The sequence below is a fragment of the Rhamphochromis longiceps genome, linkage group LG12 (assembly GCF_057381845.1).
Source record: "Rhamphochromis longiceps isolate RC_006_pf linkage group LG12, R_longiceps_female_GT1.1, whole genome shotgun sequence".
NCBI classification, from domain to species: Eukaryota; Metazoa; Chordata; class Actinopteri; order Cichliformes; family Cichlidae; genus Rhamphochromis; species Rhamphochromis longiceps.
Window position 1 is genome coordinate 34908220 of NC_140568.1, and position 12378 is coordinate 34920597.

At 38.4% G+C, this 12378-nt stretch overlaps 1 protein-coding gene across 1 annotated transcript; it reads left to right on the forward strand.

The window, feature by feature from the left end:
• Window positions 1-793: 793 nt before the first annotated feature.
• LOC146657725 (SH2 domain-containing protein 6) lies at window positions 794-8154 on the forward strand (the record flags this gene model as incomplete). Its single annotated transcript, XM_085426788.1, has 18 exons — window positions 794-867; window positions 979-1004; window positions 1091-1128; window positions 1471-1561; window positions 1651-1718; window positions 1817-1832; window positions 1957-2028; window positions 3267-3295; window positions 3979-4018; window positions 4127-4202; window positions 4403-4433; window positions 4619-4655; window positions 4743-4845; window positions 5866-5903; window positions 6146-6189; window positions 6909-6977; window positions 7315-7473; window positions 7581-8154. Coding segments are annotated over 18 exons (1128 nt in total), but the record flags the coding sequence as incomplete, so codon positions are not given.
• Between the last annotated feature and the right edge of the window lie 4224 nt (window positions 8155-12378).

Here is a 12378-nt window from a genome sequence, read left to right on the forward strand (position 1 = left end):
ATTTGCTGGGACATCCATGTCTGGGAAGATTGTCACATTGTGTTAACACAATCGTGAAAACTGTAAAGAAACAAGTTGCCAAAACTTCTGCTTTTACAGAGCTGCTCATACTTGCCCTGTGAAAACTTTCTTTTTTATGGGACTTTATGTTTAGGGTGGTGGAAACAGTGAATACAGCAGGTGTTCTGTAATCATGGGCTTTATGGACAATAAAGGAGGCACGTTTCAGGAGAGAAGAAAAAACAGCTTTAGATTATCAAGCAAATTATGTCATATAATAATTATCTAATGTCTACAGAAAAAACAGTGTATGCTTGGCCAGTGAAAGCGCTTATAGGTAATTACAAAAAGACAATTTTATGTCTTTTATTTAATGTTGGGAAGTTTTAAAAGATAGATATTCTTATATGATTGTTTACAGAACTGTGTCCTATCCTACTGTATTTTCATATATTATATTGGCAGATAAAAGATTAATATATCTCTGAGAGTAAATTACACCACAAAAACATACCCTACAAACATTTTGAAGTATTTACATCCTGTGTAAAATGATACAGTGATACCTCAGGTGCTATTTTGTACTGTGTTTTTGTCTCCTTTTCTGCACCAAATAAAGCTCCATTGTTATGTGACCTTATCCAAAGAGGGAAACTGATTCAGACAGACAGATGAAGCTGATAAGTAACTGAAAGTAAATCATTAGGCATGCAGTTTAAGAATAATGGGCTGTGTCACATAGAGACAGCTAAATATCTGTGTTTCTGTCGCTCTGCATCTACTCGTCTCATGAAATCTGGGTATTTGTTCACTAATTTCTGTGGTTTCTGGTGTTTTTCAGAGTTTCTTTGGAAGACTGAAGAACCTGTGAGTATCATGACCAAGACAGAAACCTCATTCATTCTCATTCTTTCCTGCTAAATGCTTATTGTATTAAAGTATTCTCTGTCCATGTCTTTTCTCCCTTCTTCCTTTCAGACCTCCAACTCCTCCTAGGAGGACGGGTGGGATTTGTTTTCACTTTATTAAAGCTGCTTTGATGCCTTTTGTACATCTCTTATGTTCATTCATATATGTTTGTGTCCTACAGATAACAATGCAGCATTTGGGTGGCCGGAGGATGAATTTGTAAGTAGGAAGAGAACAAGTTCTTAAATTTTTGTACTTTTTCATTCAAGTTTTGGGCATTTTTAGGGGCAGGATTTAAGTACTGAATAGGCCAAAAACAATACGTATTGTGAAGGGAGCTGACGAACAATCAAGCAGACATCTCGGTCTTAATATTAACAATACGCAGCAATGCTTTATCATGATAAAGCTAAATAGCTTTACAATATTAGAGCAGGGTACACACTGAACAGAACAGCAGTCTATCTCATGGCAGCCATACTGCTAAAATATTAAAGTTTTATAGTTTGTTTGGAAATAATTGTTAATATTGTTAAGATTACCAACCTTTTCTCACGGCAGGATGATGACAACGACATGTATGAAGCTCCTCCCTGTGAGCGACCGGCTGTCAAAGTGCCACCGAGAGCAGTGGAGGAGAACGTTTATCTGGGTAACATCTGAGTCTGGCAAACTTCAGCACAGATACCGCAGACAGTGAAACACGGTCTTTTCCCCTGAAATTCTTTCTGCTTTTTGCAGAGAGGACTTCCAAACCCGGTGTAACACCGAGGCAGGTTGCACCTCCACCCAGACCAAGCAAATCCTCGGTAATAAAAGCTCAGGGTCTATTTCTTTGTGCCTGTCAACATAGATGTTTTACCATGTTGTAACTGTTTTTTTCATTCGGAAACCTTCGCAACGGCAGGATGCCATCAGCAAACGTAAGTAACTCAGCTCTGTTTGATGATTTTTAAAATCTCATCAGTCCTTTTTTTCCCCCCTACATTTTTACGCTTTCATTTGTGTACTTTAATGAATCACATAAATACATTTATCTCTCTCCAGCACCTGAGGTCATTAGAAGTGATAAGCCAGGGAGGAAGAAGATGCCGCTTCAGACAGTCCCTGTAGAGGAAGGTAATCAGCACCAACACAAAATATTATTTTAAAGGAAGAGCGCACCAGAGTGTAACTGAGTGAAAACTGACTGTGAGGAAGATTCTTTAAGGGGTGATATGGGTGCTTCTACTACTACTTCTTATAATAATAATAATAATAATATTAATGAAGACTATACTATGTTTATGAGTTTATTAGCCATGTGGTATTTCCAAAAGCTGCTTGATAAACTCAGGTTGCCAAACACTTGTAGCCTCTGCTTGATGTTTCCAGCAGCAACATAATTTGGAGCTGTGAGCAAAACAAAGAGGAGAGTGCCACCTGCTGTAGTGCCACTGAGCTGCATATTAAACATTACAAAATAAGATGCAAGAACCCAAAAACTGCAGGCCTCAGAACAATCTTCTGCATTTCAAAATGATGAATATCTCAGTTTTTTTCCTTTCAATCTACACTCAAATACATTCACTCAAATATAAAGATATTTCTCAGTATTATATAAATCATATTACATACGGTGTTTTCTTTCAATAATTTTGGGTTGGGAAAATGCTTTTAAGCAGAATGGGTTTTTCCATTGCTCACCCCAGTTTGTATTGATGCATCTCTTATGGAAACGAAGGGCTTCAGCTGACACTGATTGCTGTGTAAAATGGGAAAACGACCAGGATGTTGATGCTAATATTTAGTGAAGTAGAAAAAAAAATCTGAAAATGTAAACAGGCCTATTTTTCATTTGAATATTGCGTATTTTAAGTATGTTACATAGGTAAATAGATTTGTGGTAGTCACTTTCATTGCTGGTGCTGTGTCGTAAACAGACGACTAACTTAAGCTCCTACCTGGCGTCCACATAAGTGGACATCACATTTTGGCTTATTTAGACCAAAATACTCAATTTTGCTCTGCAAGGGCCTGATATCCACTTACAAGGACATTATACTGCTACTGTTCTATCAAAATTTTAAATAAGTATCCTCAGATGTGGCTCTTATTTTTCTTAAAAACAAAAATAAGGTAAAAAAAAATAAATCTGATAATTCTTTGTTTTTACATTCATCGGGCCCCAATATGCCCAAATATCAAAGAGAAATTAAAAATGCATGCCGTGGAAGAGTTCGGGTCTTAGGATTAAGGATTATTCTAATTACTTACTGAATAGGTGCTTCATTCTGTGTGCACATGCTGGTAAGCATCACCACTGTATATTTGTGATATGGCAACATAGATCACTAGTCTTTTTTTCTGCATTTCAGATGTGTACCTGGATCCAACTGAAGAACCGGTGACTTAAACATTATTATGTTTTCTTTTTCTTTTATGTGTAATAATATACACACAAAAGAGTGTCAGTTTGAGTGTGTGTGTGGGAGGTGCAAGGAGTCACCCACGACATGTCTGCACTCAGAGGGGGCTGTTGTTTCTTAAGGGCCTTTTATAAGCAGTCGGTTGTCTTTTGCTACACCAACAACTACATAAATGTACCAATACCCATGCATCTTCTTCTGGATGGATGGGTATTCTGGGGCTGGAGCCTATCCCAGCTACCATAGGGGAAGAGGCGGGGTACACCCTGAACAGGTCGCCAGTGTGTCACAGGACACGGCCATTCGCACGCACATTCACACCCATAGGCAATTTAGAATCACCAAATAACCTAAACCCACTAACTGCATGTTTCTCTGTAGTAGCCAGAAAGAATGCACACAAACATGGGGAGAACATGCAAAGTCCACACAGAAAGGTCCCGGTCAGATGGTGGGGTCAAACTCCGGACTGTCTTAGTGTGAAGCAACAGAGCTAACCATGCCTAGATAAACATTTACATGAACATTAAATCTTAGATAAGTCACTAATACCAAAAGCCAATAATACCTGCACAGCTGCATGAATGTAATTTGATGTTTTCTTCTGTATGGAGAAGGTTAATGCCCCTTTGCATATCATATTTGTTGGTTTGCGTTACAGGACGATGATGATGATGACCTTTATTTAGAACCAGAAGCAGGTAAGTTCAAACACACTACATAGGCAGTAGTTCTGAGGCATTGATTACAAGTTTATATGAAAGTGTTTGAAAACCGGAAGTTACTTTTACTTTCCCCCCTCTCTCCAGCTTGCTCTCCTCCCCCGCGTGGGCCCATGAAGATGCCTCTGTCTCCCAGGACACCGGCACCTCCTCAAATACCCTTGTAAGTTCATCTCACTCTGTTTCAAAGCAGCTTTCATCCTATTTGCAGGCAAGCTATGATACAATATGTCTTTATAGCTGTGCATTCTAGACAATCATGTGCATTTTTTTATGCAAATATGGTATTTATAATAGGGAAATTATGTGTTAAAGTCCTGGTAGTAAATATGCAATAAACATTAGCCCTCTCACTGTCTGCAGGAAGAAGCCTTCAATCCCCAGAGATAAGTCTGTGAGTGTGTCTATTAATCTCTGTGCTTCATCTTTAATTTTCTTATGCTAAGCTGGGTCCTGATTTAAAGTAAGCTGTCAGGATACAAGATGAGTTTTAAATTCTTACCCCATATTCCCATTTCCAGTGTCTGAAATTAAACTTACAGGTATGACACAGCAGTAACATTTATTCCCTTTTTCCAGAATTTTGTTTTGCCTCCATTAGAGGACAGAAAAAGAGGTCAGAACCACATCTTCCTTGCTAATTAAATAGATCCAGACAGCTCACAGTCAAAAGATATAAGGAGTACATACATTGCTTCTATAGGTCCTTCGGCAGAAGAGAAACGTCCCACTTTTGCAAAGCCCCCTCCACCAATTCCTGGTGCTAAGCCGCATCTGCCAGCAATCCTGAAGGAACCTAAAGCCAGGTAAGAGCTGACAAATACAAAGAATTTGTGCATCTATATATACTGTGTATATATTGTACAACTTGCGACTAAAACATTCTGGGAACACCTTAATTGGGTGGTTTTTTCCTTCAAAGTCAGCTTCACATGCATGTCTGGTGATTTTGTTTTACTTCTTTTATGTCTGCTTTGGTTCTTAAGATAGGTAGAGCTGTTCATGTGTCACTAGCATTACAGCATAGCATGCATATGGCTTATTTAGTGAGTCACAAATACACAAACGTTTTATGGTTTTACTACTGTTTACTTTCAGTTGCAACTGGGAACTCAAATTTCAAAGTTATTCAGGAACACCATAATTGTATGATGATGAAATTTACTTCACTGAGACCCTAATGGACTCGCAGAAAGTATTATTCTTTTCTTACAGTTGTTCTGTATGAGGAAATCGCTGCTTGCTTCTGCTGTTACATTGTGAATTTGTAGGGATTCACTCACTTTTAGTGCTAGCCTCAAGTGGCCATTAAAGGAACTGCAATTTTTGACATTTCTTTAGTGTTGTGCCAAAAAGTAATTTCAGATGTGTTTTTTAAGTGTAATGTCATTGCTTATGTTAGTGTAGACTGTAGTATATGAAGGGATTATATATAACGTAAAGAAATGACACATTTTACAGGCATTGTTATGACACTGGGTTATTGTACCTACATTACAATCAAACCACTCCCTTCTACACAAAAACACATCTTTATAGAACTTCTAGAACTTCTTTATAGACTTCTAACCTGTGATAGGCTCAGAATGCCTTTATCTCGTTAATGATAGATATACTTGATGTGTATTTCACAGATTGTAAGCCAACAAATAATTTACACCTTAAATATAGGCAATGCCTTTTTTGGGTGGATTATCACTTTCTGGCACAGCACCTGACCCTGACACCTTATCACTAGAGCTGACCCCCATCCACAAGACCTGCAAGTGTGTGCATGTCAGAATTAAAGTTAGTGTCTAATGTTAGCCTTCTTTTCTATTTTTCAGCCCTCCAAATCCCCCAATACCAGACACTAAGCCTGTGGGTAAGCTCAGTTTTCTTTTTTAAGTCTCTATTAAATCCAAAGGGATGACTGATGATCATTTTGAGTATATTTATATTTGCACTTTGATGTAATCGAAACACAGTTTTCATCATACTTAAAAAAAGAAAAAACAAAACAAAACAAACAAACAAAAAACAACCAACAAAACATTTGACTGTTGCCAAATACAGATTTCCCATGAACTTGTGCTTGACAAACAACTTATCTTTATGTGTTTTAAGCCTCCTATGGTGGTATGAGGGTAACCAGACATAACAGCCTGGAGGTAAGAGGTGAACTGTAACTTAGCTAAAAGTACTTATACAATGATGTGAAAATCAAAAATCCTGAATTCAAAAGACCCCCCCCCCCCCCCCCCCCCCCCCAAAAAAAACCCCCAAAAACAAAACAAAACAATTTCTCTTATTAAGGAAAAGAAAACCTCTCTATATATGTATATCATTCTTAGTGTAGTGGTTTACACATTCACTTATCGAAGGAGACACAATCCCAAATATCTACGCATAGCAAATTTCAATAGATATATGAGACATGTTTTATAGGTGCGCAGGTAGAGAAGTGTTATATAAGAACCAAACATTTAACCAAGTTTGAGATGTTTGAGATGCATGAGAAACATTTTTAGACAGAAAATCTTAATTTGAGAAATGACTGGTAAACCTCACATTCATGTAGTAGAATATTTACTACGAAATGTAATGATTTAGTAAATAGTATAGTTCAAATTCGTCCTCATGTAGAGAAGGTTAGTAAATGCACTTATACTTCACATTGTTCTGTCTCCCTATGCTCGCTTTCTTTTTGTGTCTTTCCCCTCACCTCCCAGCTGATTGGCTGCCCCTCCTTGAATACTTTCAGTTTTTTACCTTACAGTATTGAAGTGACTTCATGAGACTGTTGTTGTGATTATACTACATAAACAATCCTGCATTAAAGTGGGTTTGATTCTCTTATTGATATATCTGCTGTATGTTTATGTTTCAGGATAGAGAATGGTTTGCTGGTGACTGCAACAGAAAGACAGCAGAGGATCTCTTACAGAGAATCAACAAGGTAAACCTGGTAGTTTTAAAGTGATATAAAAAAAAATAATGATGATATGTCTCGCTGACACTCAAACATAAAACTCAAACGAAAGCTAAACCTAAGTCAGACAGCTTCAGGGCTCCATGGCAGTGATTTATTATCCATTTCCTCCACTTACTCTCCCTGATGCATGTGGAGTTTTTTTACATTCCCCCTATTCATTCCACGATTCATCCATTTATCAGTTTTAGTTGTAGCCTGCTTGACTATGCTTTCATATCTGTCAAGGTTTCCTAAGATGTTCTTTTACATCTAGTTTTATTTATTAGATTTTCCTCTTCTCCTCCCTTTCTCCTTATTGCAGGACGGTGCCTTTCTCATCCGATACAGCTCTGCCCAGAGCACTCACCAACCCTACACCCTTGCCGTGCTTTACCAGCAGAAGGTGTACAATGTTCCCATTCGCTTCCTGGTGGAAACTAAAGCCTATGCCCTTGGAAAGGAAGGAAAAAAGAACGAAGAGGTGAAAAGACAAAGCAGGATATAAAAATTCAGGAGTTACTGAAGCCTATGAAGAATTCCGGGCATAATTTAATCACACTTCTCTCTTTATCTTCTGCTTTCTCTTAGACTTTCAACAGCCTGGATGAAATGATTTCTTACCACAAGAATAACCAACTGCTGCTGATTGACAGCAGGAGCCAGGCCAAGCACACAGCACATTTAACCCACCCTGTATGCACTTAAAACTACACTGAAACAACCTGTTCAGACGAATCATGAGGATAATGGCACAATCACTTACTGCAGGGCTACTGGGTGTCAATCCCAGAAATGTAGTTTCATCTTTATGGAATCTATAACACATAGTACTTTTTTTCATTTTAAATAAGGGAAAGGAGACAGGGTAACTTTCAGTGCACCGAGTGGTCGAAAAATCCTCAGTGACACACTGCCTCAAGATAGCATGAAGTTCAGAGCTCGTCAACTTCGGTGCCTGTTTGCACCATATTGTCATAGTAATGAATAGGTAACTGTTGATGGTAGGCTCTAGCTGTGAGGATGTTTAGCCTTACTGTCATCACTTTTAAAAATACAAAAGCTAAAGTTCTGCTGTTATGAAGCATTAAAATGTCTCAAGAGCTTCACAGAATGCAGCTAATATCTATCTATCTATCTATCTATCTATCTATCTATCTATCTATCTATCTATCTATCTATCTATCTATCTATCTATCTATCTATCTACCTATCTACCTATCTATCTATCTATCTATCTATCTATCTATCTATCTATCTATCTATCTATCTATCTATCTATCTATCTATCTGTATACACTACAAGTTTGAATTTAATTGTGTCTTTCCATTTGGTTATTTTAATGACTTTGACCTATTATATTATGTGTACTCTGCCTTTTCAGTGTATTGTTGTAGTAATTTGTGCAAAACAGACCAAAACTTTACATTTTATCATTTTCCTCATACGCTTATCTATGTTTACTATTCCTCTTTAATAACCACGATTTGCCCTAGATCCCATAACTGAAAATAAGTCTTTATTTGCGGTTTTTGTGATTTATGTTATTCTTTCAGAGAGTTAAGTACTTTGCAAATGACTGATGTTACTTGAAGTCCTTTAAGTAAACTCAAAAACCTGAATGTTTAAAATCTTTGCTTGTGGTATATCCTGGTTTCTGTGGGTGTATGAGAGCTGCATGCTTCCTGTGAGGATTAATCATAAAACCAACCCTAAAACCACCTGGTAGAACAATTACTGTGATACTGTATGAATCTCCCAGCTCCCAGTTTGCATACGTGAGACAGCTGCTCTCTACTTTTAAAGCTAAAATAAACTTTCTTTTTTAATAAAGGTTTTATTTAGGGCTGGATCAGGTGATCCTGAACCATGTCTTAGTTATGCTGCAATAGACTTGGCCTGCTGTGTGTGTGTGTGTGTGTGTGTGTGTGTGTGTGTGTGTGTGTGTGTGTGTGTTTGTGGAGGTGAGGGTCTTTTCATGTTGCACTGAGACTTTCTTCTTCACTTGCAGCTTTTCTTTTTCAATGTGCTTATACACCACTATTGCATTTAACCATTATCAATGATTAAACTCTGTCTCCAACTGTGTGCAGAACCTCCCTGAGTCTGGTTTTGGACTGGAGGTTCTTCCTGCTTTTACAGTGTTTTTCCTTCCTACACTCACCAGGTGCTTGCTCACACATCTTTGTCTAATTTGTGTTTCTTTCTAATATTGTAGATGAAAGAATAAAATATGGTGGTGAGACCTCATATGATGTGTTATGTATTGTTTGGAGATGGTGGCACTGATAAAAACACAGAAGGCCAAGCTGGACGTGGCAGACCCTTGGAGAAGGGTGTGAACAGAATGGATAAGACTAGGTATGAATACATCAGCGTGACAGTAGTTTGGAGATAAGGTTAGAGAGACTAGACTGAGATGGTTTGGATGTGTGCAGAGGAGGTATAGTGGATATGTTGGATAAAGGATGCGGAATATGGAGCACCAGGGAGGAAGAAAAGAGGCAGATGATTCGCTGGGGCGACCCCTAAAGAGAGCAGCCAAAAGAAGAAGACAAAGAAGAAGAATTAGTATGTGATTTATCAACAAAAGTGTCAATTTGCATTATACAGGGAGTACAGAAATATTAGGCAAGTTGTATTTTTGAGGAATAATTTTATTATTGAACAACAACAATGTTCTCAATGAACCCAAAAAACTCATTAATATCAAAGCTGAATGTTGTTGGAAGTAGTTTTTAGTTTGTTTTTAGTTTTAGCTATTTTAGGGGGATATCTGTGTGTGCAGGTGACTATTACTGTGCATAATTATTAGGCAACTTAACAAAAAACAAATATATACCCATTTCAATTTATTTTTATCATGTGAAACCAATATAACATCGCCACATTCACAAATATACATTTCTGACATTCAAAAACAAAACAAAAACAAATCAGCGACCAATATAGCCACCTTTCTTTGCAAGGACACTCAAAAGCCTGCCATCCATGGATTCTGTCTGTGTTTTGATCTGTTCACCATCAACATTGCGTGCAGCAGCAACCACAGCCTCCCAGACACTGTTCAGAGAGGTGTACTGTTTTCCCTCCTTGTAAATCTCACATTTGATGATGGACCACAGGTTCTCAATGGGGTTCAGATCAGGTGAACAAGGAGGCCATGTCATTAGTTTTTCTTCTTTTATACCCTTTCTTGCCAGCCACGCTGTGGAGTACTTGGACGCGTGTGATGGAGCATTGTCCTGCATGAAAATCATGTTTTTCTTGAAGGATGCAGACTTCTTCCTGTACCACTGCTTGAAGAAGGTGTCTTCCAGAAACTGGCAGTAGGACTGGGAGTTGAGCTTGACTCCATCCTCAACCCGAAAAGACCCCACAAGCTCATCTTTGATGATACCAGCCCAAACCAGTACTCCACCTCCACCTTGCTGGCGTCTGAGTCGGACTGGAGCTCTCTGCCCTTTACCAATCCAGCCACGGGCCCATCCATCTGGCCCATCAAGACTCACTCTCATTTCATCAGTCCATAAAACCTTAGAAAAACCAGTCTTGAGATATTTCTTGGCCCAGTCTTGACGTTTCAGCTTGTGTGTCTTGTTCAGTGGTGGTCGTCTTTCAGCCTTTCTTACCTTGGCCATGTCTCTGAGTATTGCACACCTTGTGCTTTTGGGCACTCCAGTGATGTTGCAGCTCTGAAATATGGCCAAACTGGTGGCAAGTGGCATCTTGGCAGCTGCACGCTTGACTTTTCTCAGTTCATGGGCAGTTATTTTGTGCCTTGGTTTTTCCACACGCTTCTTGCGACCCTGTTGACTATTTTGAATGAAACACTTGATTGTTCGATGATCACGCTTCAGAAGCTTTGCAATTTTGAGACTGCTGCATCCCTCTGCAAGATAGCTCACTATTTTTGACTTTTCTGAGCCTGTCAAGTCCTTCTTTTGACCCATTTTGCCAAAGGAAAGGACGTTGCCTAATAATTATGCACACCTGATATAGGGTGTTGATGTCATTAGACCACACCCCTTCTCATTACAGAGATGCACATCACCTAATATGCTTAATTGGTAGTAGGCTTTCGAGCCTATACAGCTTGGAGTAAGACAACATGCATGAAGAGGATGATGTGGACAAAATACTCATTTGCCTAATAATTCTGCACTCCCTGTAGATGAATCACTGAAGTTACCTGCATTGCATGGATTAGATGCAATGCAATGTTTTAGCCTATGTATGTAATGCACCTATACGTGGTGCAGTTACATATGACACTCATATCCTTGCTTATCAGTCAAGGCATCATCATGTTTCTGCGCTCTTTAATTTTGACCGACTGACTAATGTTTTTAAGGGAATTAAAATGCTTTGTTGTCTAGTAATGTCACACAAAAGCTTGCAGCAGTGGCTAAAAACACAGATGTTTGTGGGACTGCAAATAGAAATATTTGCATAAATAAGTAAAGTCTGCTAAATAACTTCCTGGACCCAGTGAGTGTAATTTGAATCTTTAAGCTCTGCTACAGGGTGACTGCTGGTATGACAAACTTGTGTTCATGGTCTAATATTCATTTCAGTCAATGAAAAGTAGCTAACAATAACTTCTATTAAAATTTCCCCCAGTCATTTTTGCATTTAGTTTTAGGATGTCATAGACTTTGATACATGGACTGGACTAAAATCACATAATTTTTACATGTGGTATCTGCATTTAAAAGATGTATTATTATTATTATTATTATTATTATTATTATTACTATTACTATTTTCATATTTTTCAAAGCTACTCATTTTAAGTTTTAATATGTCACTAGTAAATACTACATGGAGCAAGACTACCCTTCTGGAACAGGCATTTTAAATGATGTTCATATTACTGCACATTATACTGATTCATGTCTGGTCTGAAATGTAAATGAGGCTTTGCTGTTTTTCAAAGGAACTATGTTTCAAAGAAACCACAAACCCAGAAATTATGGTGTAAATGGTTTGACTTTTAAATAAAGCAGAAACCACATTTTCTATTCCTCACCCTCATAGACTCATTCTCATTGATGACACGCCAGAAAGGTTGTTGATGTTGACATAATACTGAAATGTACTTTTTAGTTGTGCATGTCTTGCTGCACTCCATGCACCACGGTGATGATGGGAGAGGGTCACTGACGTAAAAAGCTGCTTGGAAAAAAGCAGGATTTGAAGTCCTCTAATCACCCATTCAGAAGCACACTTTATAGAAAGATGACTGCATATGTGTGATTGTGTGGTAATTATGCAAAGGTGGGGCGCATGTCACGAGCCCTGATTTCGAAGTTGGTGGAAAGGAAGGGGGAAGGGGCTGCGGCGGAGGGGTACAAAATGCGCGTTCAACTGAATTCATTGACAGCT